The 21,242-nt window shown below is 49.9% G+C and overlaps 11 protein-coding genes across 11 annotated transcripts; 4 read left to right on the top strand and 7 right to left on the bottom strand.

Moving 5' to 3' along the window:
- Positions 1-1,744, top strand: P174DRAFT_450247 (short chain dehydrogenase/reductase family protein). The gene is made up of 5 exons (XM_024828915.1): positions 1-454; positions 510-595; positions 654-818; positions 871-941; positions 1,001-1,744. Exons 1-5 carry the CDS (start codon positions 174-176, stop codon positions 1,553-1,555), a joined length of 1,158 nt encoding a protein of 385 aa, XP_024684489.1. The 5' UTR covers positions 1-173; the 3' UTR covers positions 1,556-1,744.
- Positions 1,662-3,403, bottom strand: P174DRAFT_148110 (uncharacterized protein). The gene is made up of 3 exons (XM_024821156.1): positions 3,134-3,403; positions 2,570-3,052; positions 1,662-2,505 (listed from the first exon to the last, which is right to left on the bottom strand). The coding sequence occupies exons 1-3, from the start codon at positions 3,245-3,247 to the stop codon at positions 1,768-1,770; spliced, it is 1,335 nt and encodes a 444-aa protein (XP_024684488.1). The 5' UTR covers positions 3,248-3,403; the 3' UTR covers positions 1,662-1,767.
- Positions 3,404-3,535: 132 nt separating this feature from the next.
- On the top strand, positions 3,536-4,638 carry P174DRAFT_440507 (SNAP receptor SEC22). Its single transcript, XM_024827063.1, has 5 exons — positions 3,536-3,627; positions 3,687-3,721; positions 3,787-3,896; positions 3,953-4,358; positions 4,419-4,638. Exons 1-5 carry the CDS (start codon positions 3,594-3,596, stop codon positions 4,479-4,481), a joined length of 648 nt encoding a protein of 215 aa, XP_024684487.1. The 5' UTR covers positions 3,536-3,593; the 3' UTR covers positions 4,482-4,638.
- A 119-nt stretch (positions 4,639-4,757) lies between these two features.
- On the bottom strand, positions 4,758-5,966 carry P174DRAFT_459385 (Elongator subunit IKI1; the record flags this gene model as incomplete). The annotated part of the gene is made up of 4 exons (XM_024829759.1): positions 4,758-5,087; positions 5,114-5,487; positions 5,553-5,706; positions 5,808-5,966. 4 exons carry the CDS (start codon positions 5,964-5,966, stop codon positions 4,758-4,760), a joined length of 1,017 nt encoding a protein of 338 aa, XP_024684486.1.
- A 1,138-nt stretch (positions 5,967-7,104) lies between these two features.
- On the top strand, positions 7,105-8,427 carry P174DRAFT_440506 (SNUT3/LISCH7 family protein). Its single transcript, XM_024827062.1, has 2 exons — positions 7,105-7,664; positions 7,719-8,427. Exons 1-2 carry the CDS (start codon positions 7,310-7,312, stop codon positions 8,096-8,098), a joined length of 735 nt encoding a protein of 244 aa, XP_024684485.1. The 5' UTR covers positions 7,105-7,309; the 3' UTR covers positions 8,099-8,427.
- A 1,409-nt stretch (positions 8,428-9,836) lies between these two features.
- On the bottom strand, positions 9,837-13,122 carry P174DRAFT_440504 (uncharacterized protein). The gene is made up of 6 exons (XM_024827061.1): positions 12,728-13,122; positions 12,669-12,676; positions 12,565-12,610; positions 11,695-12,506; positions 10,863-11,641; positions 9,837-10,790 (listed from the first exon to the last, which is right to left on the bottom strand). The coding sequence occupies exons 1-6, from the start codon at positions 12,830-12,832 to the stop codon at positions 10,006-10,008; spliced, it is 2,535 nt and encodes an 844-aa protein (XP_024684484.1). The 5' UTR covers positions 12,833-13,122; the 3' UTR covers positions 9,837-10,005.
- Positions 13,123-13,266: 144 nt separating this feature from the next.
- P174DRAFT_387688 (MMtag domain-containing protein) lies at positions 13,267-14,229 on the top strand. Its single transcript, XM_024823370.1, has 2 exons — positions 13,267-13,343; positions 13,406-14,229. Exons 1-2 carry the CDS (start codon positions 13,306-13,308, stop codon positions 14,088-14,090), a joined length of 723 nt encoding a protein of 240 aa, XP_024684483.1. The 5' UTR covers positions 13,267-13,305; the 3' UTR covers positions 14,091-14,229.
- cwh41 (mannosyl-oligosaccharide glucosidase) lies at positions 14,211-17,122 on the bottom strand. Its single transcript, XM_024831800.1, has 8 exons — positions 16,819-17,122; positions 16,270-16,746; positions 16,052-16,209; positions 15,960-16,005; positions 15,515-15,893; positions 15,027-15,435; positions 14,527-14,979; positions 14,211-14,466 (listed from the first exon to the last, which is right to left on the bottom strand). The coding sequence occupies exons 1-8, from the start codon at positions 17,066-17,068 to the stop codon at positions 14,218-14,220; spliced, it is 2,421 nt and encodes an 806-aa protein (XP_024684482.1). The 5' UTR covers positions 17,069-17,122; the 3' UTR covers positions 14,211-14,217.
- Positions 17,123-17,298: 176 nt separating this feature from the next.
- Positions 17,299-18,746, bottom strand: P174DRAFT_387686 (NAD(P)/FAD-dependent oxidoreductase). The gene is made up of 2 exons (XM_024823369.1): positions 18,643-18,746; positions 17,299-18,557 (listed from the first exon to the last, which is right to left on the bottom strand). Exons 1-2 carry the CDS (start codon positions 18,680-18,682, stop codon positions 17,368-17,370), a joined length of 1,230 nt encoding a protein of 409 aa, XP_024684481.1. The 5' UTR covers positions 18,683-18,746; the 3' UTR covers positions 17,299-17,367.
- Positions 18,747-18,799: 53 nt separating this feature from the next.
- P174DRAFT_147926 (uncharacterized protein) lies at positions 18,800-19,310 on the bottom strand. The gene is made up of 2 exons (XM_024821155.1): positions 18,908-19,310; positions 18,800-18,855 (listed from the first exon to the last, which is right to left on the bottom strand). The coding sequence occupies exon 1, from the start codon at positions 19,244-19,246 to the stop codon at positions 18,998-19,000; it is 249 nt and encodes an 82-aa protein (XP_024684480.1). The 5' UTR covers positions 19,247-19,310; the 3' UTR covers positions 18,800-18,855; positions 18,908-18,997.
- A 43-nt stretch (positions 19,311-19,353) lies between these two features.
- Positions 19,354-21,219, bottom strand: P174DRAFT_367235 (RBR-type E3 ubiquitin transferase; the record flags this gene model as incomplete). Its single annotated transcript, XM_024822161.1, has 1 exon — positions 19,354-21,219. The coding sequence occupies one exon, from the start codon at positions 21,217-21,219 to the stop codon at positions 19,354-19,356; it is 1,866 nt and encodes a 621-aa protein (XP_024684479.1).
- Between the last annotated feature and the right edge of the window lie 23 nt (positions 21,220-21,242).

Below are 21,242 nucleotides of genomic sequence, written 5' to 3'. Positions count from 1 at the left end.
CCGGACTACATTCTATACAATCAATACTGTGCTTACACCTCATATATCTCTAGGCTGTACTGAGGTAGATTTTACGCCAATCTACGCTCGCAGCACTCTTATCCAATCGCGGCTTCTAGGATCGTCCATCCGCGATGGGCTTGTCTGGCGCGTGAACTATCGGCTGCGACCTAATGACGGACAATCAACCCTCCCCCGATTACTCCCGCCCACAGTTTCCTGCCCATAGCGAACCGCGAGTATGGATTCTCACTGCAGGAGACTCGCCCATTGGGATATCGGTTACGCGCCAGATTCTTAAGCACGGAGACTATGCGTTAGTGGGATTGGCACATACATCCTTGGACCGGGACGAATGCCGTCGCGAGGAGTTCGGGGAGTTCCTGGTTGAAGTTGAGAGTCACCGCGACGAAGGATGGGCGCAACGCTTCAGGACAGTCCCTTTGGACATCAGGTGCGGACGTTTTTGACTCTGAATTTACTGATCAGAGCTCACGTTCGACATGTAGAATGATAGGGCAATGTCAAGCCTTGGTCGCCGAGGCAGTCGCAGCATTCGGCAAGGTAGACATCCTACTCTGCTGTACTAGCCAGAGTAAGGGATCTATTCTACTGTTTTTCGAGTTCTGCTTCATGTGCTGACACGCCAGAAGCCCTTGTCGGCGCGGTAGAGGAGCTTGCAGCTTCTCAGCAAACTTTAAACCTGGTCAAGGACCAGTTTGAAACCAATTACTTCGGTCCTCTGAACATCATCAAAGCAACGCTGCCTCACATGAGGAAGCAGAAATCCGGTCATATCATGATTCTTTCTAGCATTAGTATGATATTCCTCGGCCCTTATTGCTCCGATGCGACCCTAATCTGGAGTAGCTGCCCACATCGGTACACCCGGCCTTGGGATGTACTCCGCCGCTGGCTGGGCCCTGGAGGGATTTTGCGATGTAAGATTCTGGCAGAATGCCCATTTTTTACATTCTGGCTAAGAAGTTGCATTATTTAGAGCCTTGCATACGAAATCGCTCCATTCAACATGAAGCTCACAATCTTCCAATGCAGCATCGAAATTGGTATCCTGACAAATTTGATCACCAGTGTGCCTCCCATAGTTCCAGCGTACTCTCCTGCCGTCAATCATGCCCCTTTGTTCCGTGGTATATTGAACAGACTGATTCCTCGTCTGCCCCACCAACAGACTCAGGGCACGGAGAACGGTTTTCAAAACTCAAATCAAGTCAGCTCTGCTGAAGAAGGGCCCTTTTCCGCCCCCAGAGTTTTCTCCATGTATCCACCACTAAGTTCCGCACATATGGAAGTTCTGGTTGAAGAGACTGTGTACGCTATCACAGCCATCGGTGGTCATGAGAACCCGCCTTCACGTCACATAGTGGGACAAGAAGGTGTTGCAAGCGTCAAAGAGAAGCTCAAAACCGTCAGCGAAGAAATGGAGGATTTCATCCAAGCAAGCTTCGCCGTCGATTACGCTGCCGACGGTGGCCCCGGTCCGTCCAAGGAAGATAATATGGCCCTGGGGGCAAACCACAATGAAAAAGTTTGACGTTTGAATGGCGAGCTCTCTGAAATCTTAGCAAAGCGCTTTTTTCGAGACTTCAACTGCTATTCCGTTGGGTAAAAAGTAGCTCTTAAGGGCTACACGTAAGGTTGAGGAGAACATCTGGCCGAAAATGACCATGAGGAAATGGCCGTCAATGCCCGCGTTTCAACTCGTAGCCAGCAAAAATCTCCCCCAGATACACTGAAGAGAAGATTTTACTGCCCTCTAAGGTACCAAGCCTGTCTAACTTCCCATAAACTTCCCATGTCCTGATTGTTTCGGTAAGATCGAAATTCCTTCCAAGCATTCCCGTTGGGAACGTCCTTGATACGCCCGTCGACTTCCAAGATTTTCAGAGCGAGGGCGGTTGGACCCCCGATATTCTCTAAAATGATTTCCGAGGTCTGATCCGAATCACCGGCCATATTGGTTGAGGATGACTCCTCGTCCTTCGCTAGACTAGAAGCGACTTTATCTTGAAGGACTTCCGTTGCTGCTGCGGCAACACTTTCTGCTTCTGTGCTGTCAGTTGAGACAGCGTCGAGTGTCCCTGTAGGTAAGAATGAATCTGCCTCTGCTCGAGGATTGGTGACCTCCTCGGCCAAAGTTTTGGGATTGGCTACAAGGACAACATCGTCATCTGGCTCACGATTCTGCGAGTCATCCTCAGAAGATATAGATCCCTGTTGGCGCTTTCTGCGACTGCCGTGCTCGACTTCAGATTTCCGCTTTCTGGAGGATCTGGACTTTCTTGTGTTACCGGTGTCCGCCTGTGCTTCTCCGTTTTCCTCTGCAGCTCCGTTCGTGGGGATCTCAGTTTTGGAGATCTCGTCATCCTTGTCCTGAGAACTTGCCGTAGAATGCTGCCGGACTGGAGCTTGAACGGCAGGCAGGAAGACGCGTTGGCCTGAAGGGATCGCAAAAGTCAATCGCTTTCCGTCAATCTTCAGAATCTAGCCACGAGTATTGGTTAGCTCAAAGGGTATATGGCGAACGAGAGAAGAGGACCGCATTTACCTTTGCCTCCTTTTCAACTAAGGTCTTATTTCGCCCTTTGCCAGCAAAGGTTCGCGAATACTTCCAGACATCGCCTTCGCGCACGACTCCATGCTCAATGAGCGTAGTCAACTTCACTTGGGAACTCTGTCCAGCGGCAAGAGTTTTGTCCATTTTCTGTTTTTGGCCCCAAAATTCTTCAAATTCCTCCTCTTTGAATCGATCAAATTTCCCCTTTTCCCTTTCGCGCACAGCCTCATGAGCTTGGCGTTGCCATTCAGGGTCATAACGGCCATGTTGGAGGTCTAGCTGAAACAGACGAATACTATCTCGCCAGAAGTTCGAATAGCGCAGGAAAGATTCGGGTAAAGGGGGTATCTTCGCTTCCGAATCATCGGACGTGGATTCGCGGTTCGGGTGTAAACTCTCAGGAAGGAGACTCAATATCTCCTCTTTCTCGCTTTCTTCCAGGCAGTCCCATGCCTCGGGCCGCGCGAGCAGTTTCTAGATCATAAACAACCTCAGTCAACTTTCCGGTCACGTTCTCCGGCAGGGCGCAGATAATCCTCTCAAAGCAGGACATACCACAAGGTCTATATCAATCAGTTGCGAAGTGGTACTGGTCATCAACTTTTCCTCCTCCCAACGATCCTTTGCCGTCCTTCGGGGATTTCGCTTCGGTTTCTTGTTTGTAGACATTGCGGAGCCGGACGTGCCAGCGTCATCGAAGTCTGCTACATCAGCAGAGCGCGTCGAGCGGGTCCTGAATCAGCATTGTTAGAGATATGCACTTAGAAACCCGCAACAGACATTCGCCGCGAAGGGAAGCATATATCACAGCTTTCACAGTTCCGCTGTGTGTTCTAGATGGCATCACTTACGTCTTCGGTTGCTTCCGTGTACTGCCGCTCTCGACCGCCTTGCGCTTGCGGGCCATTGCTGAGGACAACACCAAGGGATCACGGAGTTTAATGTGTTCTGACAGCTGTCTTCTGGAGGTCTGCGCACACTTTAGACGGTAGATAAGGTTGCAGTCGCTCTCATAATGGTCAAATCAACTCAGATTGCCAGGCTAGATGGTAAGATACAGCACACTGTAGTGTTGAAACGGGAGCAGTCACTGACGTTAAGAGTGAAGGCCTGATGCTAGCAGCGTCGGTGGATGATGAACAAGTGAGTTTGACGACTCATTCACTGAATCTTCCCAAGAGAGAGAAGCTAACCGAATCTTTATCCAGGCAGAAGCAGAGCTTTCCGAGATTAAGTCTCAGGCCAAAATGATATTTCGCCGGTTGAGCCGCAATTCTGCACCACAAGCCAGTATTGAATGCGGCCAGTATAATTTACAGTACGCACGGTCTTCATATGCAGAACCCATAGAAACCTAACTTATTCCGACTTTAGCTATCTCATCAAAGACGACATCTGCTTTCTGTGTATCTGCGATCGTTCCTACCCCCGGAAGCTTGCCTTCACCTATCTCGAGGATCTAGCAACGGAATTCACCACCACATACTCCCCGTCACAGTATCATTCTCCGACTCTGCGACCATATGCTTTTGTGGAGTTCGACACTTTCATTCAACGCACGAAGAAGATTTACCAGGACAGCCGTGCATCGCAAAACCTCGACCGGTTAAATGACGAGCTTCGTGATGTAACCAAGGTAATGACCAAGAATATCGAGGACCTTTTGTATAGAGGCGATAGTTTGGAACGCATGGGCGAGCTATCGGGGCGTCTGCGGGAGGACAGTAAGAGATATAAGAAAGCCGCAGTTCGCATCAACTGGGAGCTGTTGATCAAGCAGGTAAGTTGTCTCGACGCCCCCCAGGAAGATTCCCAGAAATTCCCTTCTGACTTATCATAGTATGGGCCATTTGCGGGTGTTGGCTTCCTCTTGCTCTTCTTAATCTGGCTTCGGTTCTTCTGACCCCTTTTCTCTTCCGAGCGCTTAGGGTGTTTTAAACCCCCTCTCTTCAATGTATCTTAATGTTTCCTCATGGATGCAGGACATCCTGCCACTCATACTTGGCCTCCTCAGTTTGATAAACACATAATCTCCAAGGCAAAGCCTCATACTTACTATTGCACGACGCAGAGAAGCAAGTAACTCACTGCTGACGGCAACCAGAAGAGAGTCTGCATATAAGAACGAGACGAAGTCATGTAGACGGTTTGCGAAGCCGCTGTACTAGCCGGATCAAAGTTATAATTCGTCCTCTTCTTCGTCAAAGTCATCCTCTTCGCCCATATCATAGAGAATGCGCCCGCCTTCTCCAGGGCCGTCGCCTTGCTGCGCATCAAAGTAAGGCAACACAACTCCTTCTCTCTCCCTTCTTTGCCGTTCGGTGAGACGTAATTCAAAAGTCGACTCTGGTTCGCTGCTTCCCATTCCAGCGTCGGGCTCCACTGGTGGACGATACAGCGGGTGATCGTCCAGTAGAATCACAATTTCCTTTGCGTAATTGGACGGATAGCGCGCTGCTGGTGGTAGTACATACCACTCTAGAACGCCGCGTCCACTCTTACGCCGATGCTCCATTTCTAACACGACCCTTCCACGGAATCTTTTCCTGTTGGTTTGTCCAGTCGGCCGAGCAGGACTCCATCCAGCTCTTCTTCGAGTCCAAAGACAGGCGCAGCCAGACTGCGATCACGGGCAGCTTTCTGGGCAAGTATGTGCGAGAAAGAGTGCAGCTTGATAACGGTCGTTGCGAGATAGCTAAGCACAGAAAACAAAGGTGGAGAGTAGGGTGTTGCACATAATTGGTTCGGGACGTCCTGGTGGAATGTCACGATAAGTGAGGTCTCGACTTTGGCAGGAGACGACCCGGGAGGTGCGATGAAGGAGCCGAGAAAAGTTGGCAAATGAAACTTCGAATCGGTCTTTTTAGAGCGCAAGAGCGGATTGATAGAATCAATGAGAATTAATCGACCTATAACCAGGGGGGCAAAGACGTGAGCAAAATTGGGAGGAAATCGGTCCGGATGTTTCACTCACGGCGCGAGGGAACGTTAGAAGCAGGCTGGTAAGCAGCGCCTACTTCCTTGACAATTTCCGAAGGATGCTTCTTCCGAGCCGAGATGAATGCATCAACACCTTCGAAAGACCGCAATGTCTCGAAAGCTATGAGTGTTACGTGAACTTTTGAAAGCTTCCCAGAGGCCGTTAGCACGATGAATCAGTTTAAAAATAGACGATGCCATTAATAGTAATAATCATAGCCGGCATGCATGATCAAAATGCACTACTAACCTTTGCACGTCGAATATACTCGTGAATCAATGGCGTGGCTGGTTGTTCTAGAGAGTCCAACAACAATGTGAGAGGGGAAGCTGTGTCTCTAAGGCTGAGAAGTTTCGAGATTAGAAGTAGATTATGTGTCTGGCGATGGGATAAATTTGAAGGGGCCATTTCGTAGGCTACAAACGTCGTGCGTGCCTTTGTCGACGATGAAAGCTTTCGCGGTGCGGGGTTTATTTCAAGGGATCGGAGAAATTATTGAATCATCCACACCAGAATATTCCTGGGCAGTTCTTTGCGACTAACTACTTTTCGCAGTTAGACTGAGGCTCAGCGGGACGGGCCGTTAGGCTGCATCAAATTCGCAGATTACTGGGCATCTTGATGCCTGAGGCACCAAGGCGAGTTAGTCCTTCATCTCTCGCTAGAGAAAGGCGCAAGGTATCCTTGAGGTTAGATAAGGTGTAGAAGAACGAGGATTTTCTAGTATTTAACCTCGGGGTTGCCGATTAAGAACTAAGAAATCCTGAAAGCTACTTTTTGAATACTTCGTTGAGATTCCCTGGAGGCTACCTCACTACAGGTACGGCATTCTCATACATTGTCTTTTATTCAGCCTGATGTGCTCCTAGGCTTTCGCTCCTCATCAGTCAAGCGGTATTTGGGGCATACCGCACGGATATGTGAGACCTGAGGTATTAGAAGATGTACGTGGGCCTTCGATGTCTCTCTTGAGTTTCCGCCGAGTATTATCAAATCAATGGAGGACATAGTCTCGCTTCTAAAAAGGCCAGGCTATGGGGCTATCTACTCTTATCATATCCTTATCTGATGAAAGTGCGCTTCAGCGCTGGAGTTTCGGACTCAGCGATTGTTTGAGATATCCACCAAACGATTGAAGCCCACAATATCCAGCTATGTCGTTGTTTTCTGCTGTGCCTGGTTTGTAACGGATGACATATAAAAAAAAATAGTGGTAACCAGTTTGACGATCCCATGAATATGCTATTTTTGGAAAGGAGTCAATATATCGAAAATAGAACTGCAAAAAGGAGACTGCTCATAACCCCGAAAGAAATCAGGAGCGTAGACGAAAGCTGGCTAATTCCGTGCTGGAAGACAATGACCCTTTCAGTATCCCTGTCCTCATCTTCTTTAGGGTTAGTATTGAGAGACGACGAGAAAATGGGGGGTGACTGAAGGTTGTAAAAGATTGTTGAAAGTCGACGGCTTGAATTGGCTTAGTGGCGCATCGGGTAGAAATCGGCAACCGTATTAACTTCACGTTCTCCGTTTCAACTGCACCAAAGGTTGTTTCAGCAAAAGGACACGGCAAAACCCATTTTTCGATGAATTGATACCCCTTTTTTAGACAAGCCATGAGTCTCCCGTCGTTTCTATAATAATACCCTCAGAAGTCGCCGAATATCGCCTTACTCTCGAGCATCGAAAGAAGCGCGCCTCCCTTATCGACCATTACGATCACGATCTCCGCAACAACGCAGAGTTGAAAAATGGCAGAGCCCCCCGCGAAAAGAGCAAGACGAGTCGATAGCTCGACAATGTGGGACTTAGACGAACGAAAAACGCGTTCTCCTGAGCCGGACTCGGATATTGGCAGAAGCCCTCGGCGTGACGCACATCAAAAGGACGATCGGCGGCGTGAGGGGCCTCGTGACGACAGAAGATATCGTTCACGCTCAAGAGATCGGGTTGAAAGGCGCAGAGAAAGGAGCAGGTCTCGAGATCGGCGTGACCGGGACCGTGACCGTGACCGCGATCGCGATAGGACAGATCGGGATAGAGATGGTCGGGGAGCAAGGGACAGTGATATAAGCGCGACCAGAGAAAGACATTACGATAGGCGAGGTATGCTGTATCCTACTAATGAATTTGGGTTACGCATACCTAATGCTTTTCAAGGATATCGAGACAGATACCGCGACCGCTCCCGCTCACCTACTCGGAATGGGAATAGGGACAAGGCTAGGACTCCACCACCTCGAGGGCCTAAGGGAGATCGCAGAGACGAGCGCGAAGATAATCGTCCGTATGGCAATGGTGTCCCACATTCACCGTCACGACGAGACAAGGACGAGATGGAGTTGGATCCCGCAGTACCGATCGAAGAAGATGAGATGGAGGCGCTGATGCGCAAGACCGTGGGTTTCACAAGGTTCAGGAGCACGAAGAATACTAAAGTGCCTGGAAACGACGTCTACGGTGTGCGGAAAGAGAAGAAGACTGTGTACAGACAGTACATGAACCGTGTAGGCGGATTCAACAGACCCCTCAGTCCTTGATGCAAAGCGACACTGCAACTTCCTGATGCGCAACTTCCTGATGCAAAAATCGCCAAGAACTTTCTATTTCCGTCGACTTCTTCTCCTCATCTTCTTCATCCGGACAGTTTCTTCAGTTCTATTTGTCATCCGTTGTGCGCATTTACCGGAGTAAGTTCTGTTATGGCAAGCTCTTTTGTATGTCTTAAGTCTGGGCGGGATATCTGGAGTGTTCATATTCATTCAAACCAGACAAGAGCTAGCAGCTAGGTCATGCTTACCAAACCCTCAGTACAATACCAATAGCTTTCTGGCGATGAGAGCAAAATAATTATTCTTCTTCCTGTCGGCTTTCAAGTCAAGGTCCTTTTCAAGTTGACCCACCCATATATACTGCGCTAATGCATAGGTAAACACCCACTCTGAGACTCTCGTAAAAAGGCAGAGCATTGTTCGCCGGGAGACAAAGAGCTGCAATAATACCAGAGAAAGAACAAGCAATGATCCTCTGCAACAGCCTGTCAATGCTACAGGCGATCAGGAACCCACGCAACAAGTCAGGACAAGGCAGCCTCAGCATTGGAAGCGCGAGGTTCCCCTCCGCCCTCAATGGATCCCAGGACACAGTGACGACCCTGGAAGTGATGCAGCAGACAAGCTAGCCAAACCAGAGTTAGCCCAGACAAAACACACCCTTTCAGCCGCTTTTCTTCACAAGAAAGGGCGGCCAACTTCGCTGGATCAACACGAGGTTGCCAGCCATCCATACTCGATGATTATACGACCCGTTGCCACGAAACTGTGCCTATGCCTACCTAGGCAGCACTTACCCTCTGTGGGCTGGCCACTGCTGGCTGGTACCTACGGTGAGCCTTATGGATTGCAAGAGAATGAATAATGTGAAGTCATCTATCCATCGATCCAGCTGACAGGTGCCCAACACTGCCTACTCACTCTGGACTTCATTGCCCTACTCAATCTCGTGCTCGCTCAATCCTTGCAGGCTATATAACTTAGACAACTTGGCATAGAGTCTGATATACGCAGAACTATTATTTAGAGTGATCTGTCTTTAATGTTGCCTTAGACTGAGTCTGTTTACTACTTAATAAGGTACAGGTGTGATTTCCTTGATAATAATCCTGAGATTATTGATGCCACCAGCACGCAAGCAAAGAAAACCTTCTTTATATGATATAACTACTATCAGTTAGCTTCATATCCCCTTCACTCCAATATGCTGGCACTATATTGTATTAATTCTGCTTCTACTAGCTTTGCTGCTGTGTTGCAGCCAACAGTAAGCTTACTTCTTATATTTGCACTGTTGCGGGTTAGCTGTGCTAACTTAATAACCCTGACTTATATAAGTAACTTGCTAGAGTTATTCCACTAGTTAGTTAATATAGAATTAAATTTAATTATGAAGACAAGTATTATCTCACCGATGTCGAGCATTTGGTTCCATCTATGCCGGCCCAAACACACTTCCCTCTGTAGGTAGGAAAGAGGTTTGTATCAGGACTCTTGTCCTCACTGTACTAGTCAAACAGACCTGTCCTCGATATCTCAACCATTCTCATTATGCTGAAGCTGGATGACTGATGGCGGACAGATGTACTTCAATGAGAGTTGGCATTTGGAATGTCGGTTAAAGGATGTACAAAGGCCAGATAATTTTAACCCTATTGTCAATTAGGTGCTGGAATGTTTGCAGTACATGGAAACCTGGCTGCATTGGCTGTTAATGTTTATGCATTTTGACCAAATGTCATCGGAACTATACCTAAGGAAATGATAGTAGAAGGTATGTGCTGATTTGCCTTTGTACATTGATGAATTGGTGGAGGGGTTTTGTGTGAATGTCAGATGGTTTCTTATACAGAATGGATTGGCTTATAAAAGGAAATGTGCAGATCGAATGGGGCTCAGACTATGAGCACTTCGTCTTGGTCCGTTCCATCCTCTTCGTCGGATACAAACTTCGTCTTCCAATCGTACCAGAACTCGTAGCTCATTACGCTATGATCATCGTACATCAACAGCAGCCGATATCGACGCGAGACATTCCAGCCTCGCCAATGCTCCTCTGGCTGATAGGCCCGGGTTGCTCGAGCGTGACACTCAGGCAGCGTGGATGGGTGTTGTTGTTCACGCTCTGTGGGAGATTGTCTCAGCCCCGGCCCTGAAGGAAACGTCGGCGCGTATATCTTTCTCGAATCACCCTTGATATTGGAGGATGAAGTGAAGGTGTTGCTCCTGTCGTGATTCACATCTTTAAATTGGAAATGCAATTCTTTGCCGTCGCCCAGGTCGCGAGGGATGTAGGGCACATCTGGAGGCATCTCAAATCCCTGAATGGGGCTGACGCTCATGCCTAACAGAGGCACTAACGGACGCTCGCCGAACTTTTCCTGACTCTCAAACGGGACTATCCAGTCGACTCTGAATGACAGACCGGTTTCTTCTGATTGCGTGAGAGCTATCACGGCCGCACGGCCTTTCTGGGATGCTGCGACAACTATGCCATGCTCGGGAATGGATTTGACCATATTAAATCGATCGCACGCCCGTATGGAGACTATGGGTCTGGTAAAAGCCTGTCGGAGCGGCGCTCCACATACAACATTGGGTTGTGGCGCTAGAGGATGAGGAAGCAGACGGATGTCTGTCTGCGAAAAATGAAGGATTGGAAAATAAAACCGAAAAAGAGCTGGAGTCAGTAGCAATGTTTGTCAGCATGCCGCTGTTAAGTGAACTGCAGAGGACAACCTGAGCTACATACCATCGGAACCCGAGTATGCAGGTAGTCCAGTGTCCGAAATTGCATCACTGTCGGAGGAACGATCCTCAGCGTCGTCCATCTCCTCATCAGCACTATCACTCTCTTCTCCCTGGTTGTCCTCGTCGATATCTGAGTAATCTAGATTGTCGTCAAGATATTCTTCGGCACCCGGGATGTCGCCACCTAAGGCTTCTAACAGTGCAAACTGAAGAAACTCCGCGGTTGTCAAAGGCCCTTGTCCACGATGACGCCGAAGATTGACGTTTGCGTTGTGGAACCTATTTGTGTTCCCATTGTCGCCAGATCCGACAGCATCCTGGTTCGAAGCTCTCTGGCTTGGGTCCGAATTCACATCCGACTCACTACCTTCGTCCTCAGCAGCCGAACCATCTGCAGCATGATAATCAAGGCTATCGGCTGCCTCAGAGGGATGATTGGCTTCACCAGCAGGCTCCGAGTCTGAAGAGCTGCTGCGGTTCGGGGGCTGACCTTTGGGCGTTGTCGAATAGGCCCGCTTATGAGTGTCACTACTGATGCGACAGTCCGCTCCAAAGATGTCAGGCAAAACCGATTGATCAGGCTCAGACCTGACTGCGGGAGGAAAGTAGTTGTAAAGATGTGAAGCATCTGGTATACGATTGCTCAATCTCGTAACGTCGAGAACAACCTGGCCCCGCTTCTTGCGACGCAAAGGCTGGCCGCCCAAGGCCTCTTCTGTAGTCTTGACTTGCTGAAAGGTGCGTGGGTCAAGGGCGAGGACGGCCCAGCCTCTTTCAGTGCTGTTTAAATTAGCATAAGTTGTCACTCAATACTAAGGATATCTGTCTCTTACTCATTACGCAAAGTCTCGGGAAACGACCTGATGGTAGATTCGTTGAAGTGATAGACGTTGAAAGGGCCCAGGCTTTCCCAGATTTTCCACACAAGAAGCTTGTTGTCGATGTCAGTACTGACCATCCATGTTCCATTGGGATCAAGATCGCAGTTATAGAACCCGACAGACGGTATGTTCGAAAAGTGCCCAGTGTAGGTGAGCTTGATGTTTCTTGTCCGATGCTTCTCCGGCATGAGTCGTTGCAATTGCGCAAATTGTTCATTTCCCCTAATGTCCAACCAGGTTTGATCGTAGTCCGTGGAATCGGGCTCATTCTCCAGCTCATCGCTACCGTCTTTAGATGTAGGATTCACCAGCGCAAATGCGAAGACAGTGATGAGACCTGTGTTTGCGCTTACAGCGATAAGCCGCGCAAATTTATGTATAGCCAAGCCCCAGGCGCTCGCCTGCACGTACTCAACGAAGAACGGGTCCACCTGGGAACCGTCAAGCGGGCGTTTGCCGTCCTTGTTTTCTGTGGCGCGCTTCAGCGCTGAGAAAATTGCCTCGACTCGATAACCGCAGATATTACCCGAGTCAGTGACAAGGAGCAACACTTCCTCGCGACCGAGATCATCCACGAGAAGGTTGTTAATGGCATGAGGGAAGATTGGCGATATATAGCCACTGCTATGGGGCTCCTTCATAACAGGAGTAATGATCATTTCAGGCTGGGAGCCAAGCATCTGAAACGAGCCAGCAGGCTCCCATACATAGATTTGATGGCTGTAGGCCACGAACAGCAAGTTACGACGCTGAGAAAGTGCGGTCTATAGATATATCAGCAACAGAGTTCCTACAGCACGTACAGGAATGAATTTAACTGACCAAATTGTTCCGCCAAGTTGCGGTCTGGGGAGGTATAGAGTCCGACCTGGGGCAGCGTCAGTGTCATTCAGAGACTCTGGAGACAGAGCAGAGCTTGGACATACACAGGAAACTAAGAAACGTAGTCAGCCAGTATCAATCCAGGAGCAACTGCGCTACACACCCTGTGTGATCCCTTTTCGACATTCAGCGGTCGGAGATGTAGGCCGTCTCTTGGGCGAAACCTCGGTCCCGAAGGTTCTCCATCAGGACCACTGCGAGACGCCATATTTTGGTAAATTACAGCGGTTTTCACTGACAGTAGAGTGCCAGGAAAAAGGCTTCGCGATTCTACCAAGCGCCTGAAAGACAAGGAAGCAGAGTGGACGATTCAAGATGGTAAGAAGCGGAGGAGAGACGATAGTATGGTTTAAGCCATTAACATGAGGGGTATATGTACCAGACTGAAGACAACATCACCGAACCGCCCGGCTATATCGCATTAATACATCAAATAGATGAATTTGAGGCATGTCTCAATTGTAGAAAGCGACGGTCGTCCAAAGCCGCCTTATGGAATGGACTGGGTTGTTAGACGATATACCTCGTCCTCTTGTGGTAATCAATGAGGTCAGACAATATTTCTTGATGCCTCAGGCGTATATGCGCACGTGCCTTGTGCCCCCTTCAGTGAGCTGATCACCAAGTCTCCATCTGTTGACCATTCACCACCGAACTTTTTGCGAACGGGATAAAGCCAGGATGGATCTTGTTGCAGGTGTTCGCAAAGAAGGCAGCCGGTAAGCACTCCGTGAAATTCTCATTACCCGCGTATGTACTTTATAGATATTGACTGTAACAGCGGCGGCCGCGATGAGTTTAAATGGTCTGATGTGAAGGACTCGGCGCATCGCGAGAATTACCTCGGTCATTCTCTTATGGCCCCCGTCGGTCGCTGGCAACAAGGTCGTGATTTACAATGGTATGCCAAGGGCGAGACAACCGCGGAAGAGCAAGCCCGAAGGGATCGTGAGGAGCTACAACGGGTCAAACAAGCGGAGGAGGAAGCCATGGCACGAGCCTTGGGCCTACCCCTGCCAGCATCGAGTGGGAATGCCAATGCAAACCTTACACCCCTAGGCGAAAGGGAGCCGGAGACTGCGGTCCAGGATCCAGCTGATAGGAAGAGAGAACGGAGAAGTGAGCGGAGTCGGAGTCCAGGAAGGCATCGTATACGGGATCGCGAGAGCAACAGAGACAGAGACAGAGACAGAGACAGAGACAGAGACAGAGACAGAGACAGAGACAGAGACAGAGACAGAGATCACAGACACCACAGGCATCACGAAGAGCGCGAACGTCATCATCGAAGCCATCGTCACCGATCGAGATCCCGGTCGCGTGATCGCGAACGTCGGAGGAGGCGAACAAGTTCGCGGTCCACGAGCAGAGTAAGGGCCGGGGAAGATGGTCACCGCAGACACAGGGAAGACCATCGTCGAAGACATCCGAGGAATCATGACTCCGATCCTTATCGACGCCGCTGAGTTTTCTGACTGCATCATATTCACGACTTTTTGCACATGGAGTTGGGCGCTTGGAGGCAAATGTTAGTGTACAGGTGTTTTGATTCCCTCTCTAGTATATCAATATATTCAATGATCTTTGATAATTCTACAACTCGTCATGACCTATCTGCTTGTTGACAGGCAGGTCAGGCATTGACATGATCTTCACTACCATGCTGGTCCACCCTGTGAAGTGTTGCGTCCGTTGCCCCTTTCCGGTTTCAGGGTTGTACTGTTCCCAGGCAAATCCGGTCTCCTTCCATTGTCTGAAGACGTTTTCGACCAGGTTTTTCCGCAGGCTCGAGTACATCTCACGGGCCTGTTCTTGATGAGGACCAGATGTGGTTGCAATGTCCTAGTCGGCACAGTCAGTCTATCTGTTCGAACCGATATTTCAGATGATGGCTCTACTCACGTAAAGATTCTTGACCACCAAATAGTTGATGGGCATCCAGATCGGGCTTCTCCAATAGTTCTCGGCAGTACCGTAGAACTCGTCTTTCTTGCTCAAGCTGCGGATACCGTAGTCGCTCCAAAGCTCTTCTGGATCCCTGATCAAATCCAGAACAGCCTTGAGTCGAGGACTATCAGGGTCCAGCATGCCTGTCAAGAACGGGAAGAGGGAGACATAGCCCTTGTGACAAACATGGACACTTTCCTCGAATTCGTCGATGGTCGCATCACAGTACGTCTGTGCCTCATCATCCCAATGAAGATCGTCGATGTTGCGCGCAATCGCCGTTTCGTACCCTCTAAATTCTTCCACATCCTCGGTCTCGCCAACAAACTCGGCGATCCGTCGCATGGCACGAGTCATCATTCCCATCCAGCTGATCAAATCCACATGCAGCTCGCCTGGATGGGGAGGCTGGGGCGGGGATAATCATCAAGTCCCGAAGTGAGAATATGCTGGACGGACCTTCCTCGCCAGCGGTATGCTTCTTTCGTGGAAAACGCTTCCCGATCGTACGACTTGATGTCTCCTTTTTGGGTAGTCCTGTACCAAAAGTAATGCCGCTTGAGCAGCGGATAGATCGATCGAATAAATGCTTCGCCCATTTCCGGCTTTTGTAAATAGGTCATACGCAGACCGTCCAGCGCGCCCTGGTCGCCGAGGGCTTGAGAAGCGGCGCCCTTGCTAGCCTCCAGCTTATCCAGGAAAGCCTCCAATACCATGAACAGAGTCGGCGGGTTGGCATAATGGGGATACTGTACCGTAAATTCTGGCGGCACCTTGCTGCGGGCTTCGGCACCAAGGATTTGCTCTCGAGCAATCCAGCCATCCTCGTCCATCAGATTCAGCCAGCTCTTCACAATTTCGAGCCTTTATCTGAGTTAGTAGGCCAATTCATCAAAGGATAGTACAGAATAGGGAAATAGGCCAGGTAAATCGAGGAACATACGCGAGGGCAGTGTCCCAGTCAATCACAGGTATCAGGTGGAATCCCTCATCCCATAGAAATCCTCTGGGGAAAAAGGGGCGAGACGGGACACAAGTAAAGAGGTCCTTGGGCCCTTCAAGAACAGGCTGAGCTCGGCCCCTCGCCTCGGCCGTCTCCTCCCAGAAACCTTCGTTTTCTTCATCGTACTCTGGTGCTGCGGAGCGGTCAACAACATCATCTCCATGGAAAAAGCCAATGCCGCCAATGAGATTCGACAACATAGCCTTGGAGAACTCGGTGTATTCCGCAGTATCGAAAGGAGACTGCGGTGGAATGACTTTGTTGAAGCGTTCAGAGAACGATTGGGATGCGCTGGAGATCTCTTCGGTGAGCTTGTCGGCTACATCCCTTTGATTAGTATTCACGTTCTATCGGCCAGCAAGGCCAAGAGTAGGTAGGAGCTTACACGTCACGGGATCTGGAGAAGACCCAGAATTGAACAGGATATCGAACTGGAAATTGTAAGCCATGTACCGATGAGCAAATGGCAATCAATACCTCAAAAGCACCCTTGAACACCTTCTGAACGAGGTGAATGTTCCCGTCGCCAGGCGCGCTTTTGATCGTAAAAACTTGCGCTGGAGGAGGAGGATTCTCCTGACCAAATCTCTGTATAATCTCATTGACTTCGGACTTCATCTGCGCGAAAAGAAGGGCTGTACATACGTCAGCGCCATTTCATATGAGAGAGCAATTCCTCGGGACGCTGAGCCTACCTTTCACCTGCCAGAGGTTCTCAGGTGCAATGGTAGAGCTGGAAACCAGAGTGCGATCCAGCGGCTTGTCCTCGTAGGACGGGTGCCCATGTTCAGGATGCTCATTGGTTCCAGGGCCAGCAGTCACATCGATGGAAAAGTCTGCAAGATCGGTTGTATATCCTGTCAATTGCACGTCCCCCTCGTATCCAAGAGGACCAGATTCCGTCGCAACACCCAGATTACCCAGACCCTCCAACGTAGCATAGAAGACGATCGATGTAGGCTGGTCTGGGGAACCGTCTTCGCGCGGGACACCTCTCACTCTGGCAGCCCAGCTGCCGCCGTGTTGTCCACCAGGGACCTTGATGAAGTCGATTGTCAAGTCCAAGGAGTTGCCGGTGTCATGGATTGTCTGCCGGCCGCCTTTCCTGATATCGTACTCGTCCCAGCCATAACCAGCCATGCCTTCATTCTGCTCGCAAGTATGTCTGAAGTCTTCGAATAGGGGGTCAGTATCCAATGCAATGCAATCGCCCTCTAAATACACTAATGGTGCTGCAAACATACTGGCTTGCGCGGTGGCATAATTGTCCACCTTAGCCCACATCAACCCGGCGGACAGACTATTGGCGATGCGAGGGCGGACGCCAAAATAGAGATTGGACTTGTAGGGACCCCATAATAACGAGTCGTTGTTGGCCTTCGCTGTCTCTGTGGTCAGGACAGATAAATCGTCTGCGGCGGAGGCTTGACCAGCGGAGACCACGACCTTATAGAGAAAGGGCGCGAGAAGGAAATGTAAGTTCGGGAAATGCATATCTAGGAATGCATCGGAGGAAAAGTAATACCCTCAATATTCGGCATGAAATTATAACATGGAGACCTTGCAATTGGAATGGTTCTCGACGCTACGGAGTACCTATGATCTGTCCTAAAGCGGAGAGCTTCTAGCTTCCGCTCCACGTGGCCCAAGCTCCTATACCAAGTCCCAACTGTCCGTCTTCTACTCCGTATCTACTTGAGCAACCGAAAGATAGAGCTGAGATGATGAGGTACAAATTATTTCCAGACATGGCTACAACCAAAAGTGACATGATTCTAGCCTATATAGAGCTTTCAAAGAAAGTTCCTCGGATCTAGAGACCCGATCTTGGCGCTCTTTGCATCGCCATCGAAGACAAATTCACTGATAAGCTTGCCGGTCCCGGGAGCGTTTTGGATACCCCAGCAGGTGTGTCCAGCGGCAAGGTAGAGCCCTTTAGTGCCAGTGTGGCCGATCAAGGGACCTCCCCGTACGGTGACGTTGGGCAAGTAGCAAGCTTGCCGTGCGCAAACCTGTCCATCCCGAAGCTCATCGGATATGCTTCCCACTTGGTCGATGATGTCCTGGCACCGTCTCTGGTCCACTTCAACATCTGCTGTGGTCTTTGGAAGCGGGACAACCTGGTCACCCTCGCCACAAGCGTATACCGTCTCATCGGGGCGGGCGTAGATCTCCGGGGACACGACTGTGGGGCGTGAGGGCTTCGATGGATCGAAGTTGGCGGGTATTTCAATGTTCGTAAATAGAGTATGAGCGCTCACCGGCTTGGTTGGTCGGATGACAACACTGTGAGCGCGCATTGCCGATATGGGAGCTTCCGGCATGACCGTTCGTGTCCAGGGACCAGCGGCAATAATCACGTCCGTCGCCGAAATTGTGCGCGACTCTCCGGACTCCTTATCATTGTATGTAACTGACTCCACAGCATCACCTGCGTAGCCAATGTTTGTCACTGAGCCCAACTTGATCTCTGCGCCTTTCTTCTCGGCAAGCTTTGCGATTGATGTGGTGAAGAGGTAAGGGTGGACTTGAGCGGTTTCGCCAGGGTCGCTCATGCTCTCATAGCCTCTGATAAGTTGGGGATCAATCCAATCCAGATCCTGCGGAAATTTGGCTTTCCTTAGTTTCGCAATAGCAGCCTCACTCCGCTTTTGGAGGGATAATGAGCTTCCCGAGTCCTTCTCGCCGGCGTCCTTCCTTTCATTAAGAGGACGGCCTTTCACAACAATCTGTCCACAGCCAATTTCTCTATAACCCCATCTCTCTTTACCGTTGTGTTCCTCGGCCAGATCCGCATGCAACTTGTAGCTCAAAGGAACTATACTGCTTGGATATGCCCATAGCGCCAGCAGTCCCCCAGCTTTGCCCGATGCTCCACCCGCAATTTCTGTGGCCTCGATCAGAGTCACTTTATGGCACGCTGGATCGTACGATGGATGTCTTGTCAGATAATACGCCGAACAGCATCCAATGATACCGCCGCCTTTGGGAGCATCTAATCAGCTTTGCGCGCCTCAAAATGTGTGCGGGGTAGTTCAGATTGCAAGTAGACCATAATTCATACATACCGACGATAACAATTTCACGACGCTCGCTCGAAGCCGACATCTTACGTTGCAGAAACCTTATGGAAGCCACACTTACGGAAGTTGCTGGTATGCGTTATTAGATAGATACTCTCTGGAAGGGAGGTGTGGGGAATATAAAAAGCGGCTATATATGGCACTCTTCATCCCTATGACGCAAGAGTTCAACAAGTACACTTAGGTCCAAACTGCTATCTCCGGGGCGTATGTCAATAATTCCTGGGAAACCATACAACAGGTAACCTACAGACAGCCACTACCACAATTAGCCTGCCGAAGAACCAGCCGGAAAAAATGGCTGTACTGGTATGGGATGGTTCTGGATTTGTGCTATTTGTTACTTTCTGGAACTTGGCGGGTATAGTGCGGCATTGTATTGGGATGATTGTTTTGTTGAACTTAGATGGATGTTCAGGCTTCTCTTTCTTCCAGAAAATTGGAGGTATCTTGCATTGTACATCGGGAAATTGACAGAATATGTTCGCACTGGTACAGCTTTTTTCAACAGACACAAAACACGCAATGCTATGAACAAAATGTCGCTAATCATAAATATATGCATCACATCATTATTTGATAAATGCATGCAAAAAGATGTTCTCTCTTAAAGGCAGTTGGGCATCATCGTGATAGTTCATCGCTAGATTATAGTCGTCAAGAATGCCTGATTGTTGTGTGGAGCATATCAGGCAGTCAGAGGTCGTCATCCAATTCGTCACTGTCCCATTCATCTTCACGATCATTCTGAACCAGATCCAAAAACCTCTGGAGGCCTGGCCGATGGATTCGTCCTGGTCGAGGCGGCTGAACTACAGCTTGTCCGTCATGTTGCCGAGGACGCGCTCGCACCTCAGCCATCGCTCGCGCCTGCGCCTGCCTCTCTGCGGCTGCTGCCCTGCCTGCTGCATCCAGAACATTCGCATCATTGCCACGATTTCGGCGACCATGACCACCTGCAGCTTGGTTGACTTGCGGTGGCACAGGTGCAGGAGGTGGAGGTCGCCTTCGGTGTGCGATCTCTTCTTCACGGAACTCCAGGACAGGAGCACCTTCGTCATCACTGGGTTCATCAAAATCGACCAGGTCATTAGGTATTCGGTGTAGAGCCTCCGGACCTTCGGGATCAATGCCATCTCCTCCCTCCAAATCCCACAGTCGATTATAACACTGGCTGTTGATGTCGTTGAAGTGCCGGTAAGGGTTGTCTTCAGGGAGCCAGCTCGAACAGAGATAGCAGAAGTGGGTACTGCACTTGAAACATATCATATGGTTGCAGCCCATGCGTTTCTGACAGGGAGCATCGCATGTTGGGCAAGGTGAGGTGTAAAGTCTTAGGTACTCCTCTGTCGCTTTCTCTTCGGCTGACAGCTCCGCCTCCCGCCGCGGGAAGCACCGCACCAATTCACCATGCCAACCTTTCTTACAGACGCTGCAGAAGGCATAGTTGCAATCTTCACAGATGGCAACACGATCCGCCATTGGCGGCAGTTGGGCCTCATCTCCGTTCGGATCAAACGCAAAGCCTTCCTCCTCGTCAGACGAGTCAACGTCATCTGACATGGGATCGATGGGCTTCGGATGCTTCTTCGACCGAGCTGCACCCTGGCACCACTGTCGAGGGCAGTAAACTGTCGACTTGTCAGACTCGAGCTTCTTCTTTCTTTTCAGAAAGACATAGCGCTGGACCGTCTCTTGGTCCAATGGTATCTGAAGCAGCTCGCTCGGACTAAGTGTTCGATCGTGCTTCTTCCGCTTTTTCAACTGGTTCCCTGTCTCGGGTATACCGTTTTTCTCCTTGCCGCAATCGGGTGCCAGACATTTGACGCTATCAACATCTCCCTCAGTGATACAACTGTTGTAGAAGTCTTGCAGGCATGAAACGCAGAAAACATGGGAACAAAACAGAAGGCGGTGGCAAACCGATCCCTTCTTGGGCTCGAGGCAAACCCCGCATTCGAAGGTCTCTTGTTCGAACTTTTCCCGCTCTGCCTTGTTGTTGAAATCCAGCAATGCGATTTTGATGTCACGGGGAAGTCGTACTTCCTGGTCAGCCGTGTCGCTGACGCTAAAAGCTGTTTCTGCCAATTGCTGGAGGTGATCAATATACGTATACACAACAAGATCCCTCCCGCATTCTTCCCACAGACGGTTGCCATCCTCCGTGAGGCGCAAGATGATCGAGTGCGGGAGCCATGGTGGATTTGTCTCAAGCCTGAAAATGGGCGCCTTTTCAGAAGGGTACCCTTCCGGGAGATCAATCTCAAGACTGAGAGGCGGAAGGTGCGAGAGCGTATGAACGTCCCGTCCGTCGTCCTTGGTTGCAAATCCGAGTCCAACATCGCTGGCATCGAGGGAAGTAGGAGGAGTCAAAACCTCTGGGAATCCAGCGTCTAATTGTTGCTCGAAGCAGACAGGTAAGGGCGTTGAAGGTTTGACGGGTATATCCAAAGAGGCCCTGAAGGGAAAGGCTGGATCTATTTTGATTTCAGGGAAGATGGCAGCGATGGAGGACAGCTCGACTGAGCGTTCATCCTCCGAACAGAAGTCTGACCCCGTCATGGCGAACAAGACAGAGGAAAAAG

Source organism: Aspergillus novofumigatus (assembly GCF_002847465.1).
Source record: "Aspergillus novofumigatus IBT 16806 chromosome Unknown P174scaffold_3, whole genome shotgun sequence".
Lineage (NCBI taxonomy): Eukaryota > Fungi > Ascomycota > Eurotiomycetes > Eurotiales > Aspergillaceae > Aspergillus > Aspergillus novofumigatus.
The sequence above is the reverse complement of the archived record's forward strand: the minus strand, read 5'-3'. Positions and strand labels throughout refer to the sequence as shown.

Coding starts and splice junctions, on each gene's coding strand:
- P174DRAFT_147926 (XM_024821155.1), bottom strand. CDS start 19,246: ATGCATTTATCAAATAATGATGTGATGCATATATTTATGATTAGCGAC.
- P174DRAFT_450247 (XM_024828915.1), top strand. CDS start 174: ATGACGGACAATCAACCCTCCCCCGATTACTCCCGCCCACAGTTTCCT. Junction 455..509: donor ACAGTCCCTTTGGACATCAG/GTGCGGACGTTT, acceptor TTCGACATGTAG/AATGATAGGGCAATGTCAAG. Junction 942..1,000: donor CCCTGGAGGGATTTTGCGAT/GTAAGATTCTGG, acceptor TGCATTATTTAG/AGCCTTGCATACGAAATCGC.
- P174DRAFT_440504 (XM_024827061.1), bottom strand. CDS start 12,832: ATGGCGTCTCGCAGTGGTCCTGATGGAGAACCTTCGGGACCGAGGTTT. Junction 12,507..12,564: donor CAACTTGGCGGAACAATTTG/GTCAGTTAAATT, acceptor ATATATCTATAG/ACCGCACTTTCTCAGCGTCG. Junction 11,642..11,694: donor CCCGAGACTTTGCGTAATGA/GTAAGAGACAGA, acceptor TAATTTAAACAG/CACTGAAAGAGGCTGGGCCG.
- P174DRAFT_440506 (XM_024827062.1), top strand. CDS start 7,310: ATGGCAGAGCCCCCCGCGAAAAGAGCAAGACGAGTCGATAGCTCGACA. Junction 7,665..7,718: donor AAGACATTACGATAGGCGAG/GTATGCTGTATC, acceptor ATGCTTTTCAAG/GATATCGAGACAGATACCGC.
- P174DRAFT_387686 (XM_024823369.1), bottom strand. CDS start 18,682: ATGTCGGCTTCGAGCGAGCGTCGTGAAATTGTTATCGTCG. Junction 18,558..18,642: donor TCGTGAAATTGTTATCGTCG/GTATGTATGAAT, acceptor ATGCTCCCAAAG/GCGGCGGTATCATTGGATGC.
- P174DRAFT_148110 (XM_024821156.1), bottom strand. CDS start 3,247: ATGTCTACAAACAAGAAACCGAAGCGAAATCCCCGAAGGACGGCAAAG. Junction 3,053..3,133: donor TGATTGATATAGACCTTGTG/GTATGTCCTGCT, acceptor TTTATGATCTAG/AAACTGCTCGCGCGGCCCGA. Junction 2,506..2,569: donor TAGTTGAAAAGGAGGCAAAG/GTAAATGCGGTC, acceptor ACTCGTGGCTAG/ATTCTGAAGATTGACGGAAA.
- cwh41 (XM_024831800.1), bottom strand. CDS start 17,068: ATGCATTTCCCGAACTTACATTTCCTTCTCGCGCCCTTTCTCTATAAG. Junction 16,747..16,818: donor TTATGCCACCGCGCAAGCCA/GTATGTTTGCAG, acceptor CCCTATTCGAAG/ACTTCAGACATACTTGCGAG. Junction 15,436..15,514: donor GACTGGGACACTGCCCTCGC/GTATGTTCCTCG, acceptor ACTCAGATAAAG/GCTCGAAATTGTGAAGAGCT.
- P174DRAFT_387688 (XM_024823370.1), top strand. CDS start 13,306: ATGGATCTTGTTGCAGGTGTTCGCAAAGAAGGCAGCCG. Junction 13,344..13,405: donor GTTCGCAAAGAAGGCAGCCG/GTAAGCACTCCG, acceptor TGACTGTAACAG/CGGCGGCCGCGATGAGTTTA.
- P174DRAFT_440507 (XM_024827063.1), top strand. CDS start 3,594: ATGGTCAAATCAACTCAGATTGCCAGGCTAGATG. Junction 3,722..3,786: donor CGTCGGTGGATGATGAACAA/GTGAGTTTGACG, acceptor ATCTTTATCCAG/GCAGAAGCAGAGCTTTCCGA. Junction 3,897..3,952: donor TGCGGCCAGTATAATTTACA/GTACGCACGGTC, acceptor TTCCGACTTTAG/CTATCTCATCAAAGACGACA.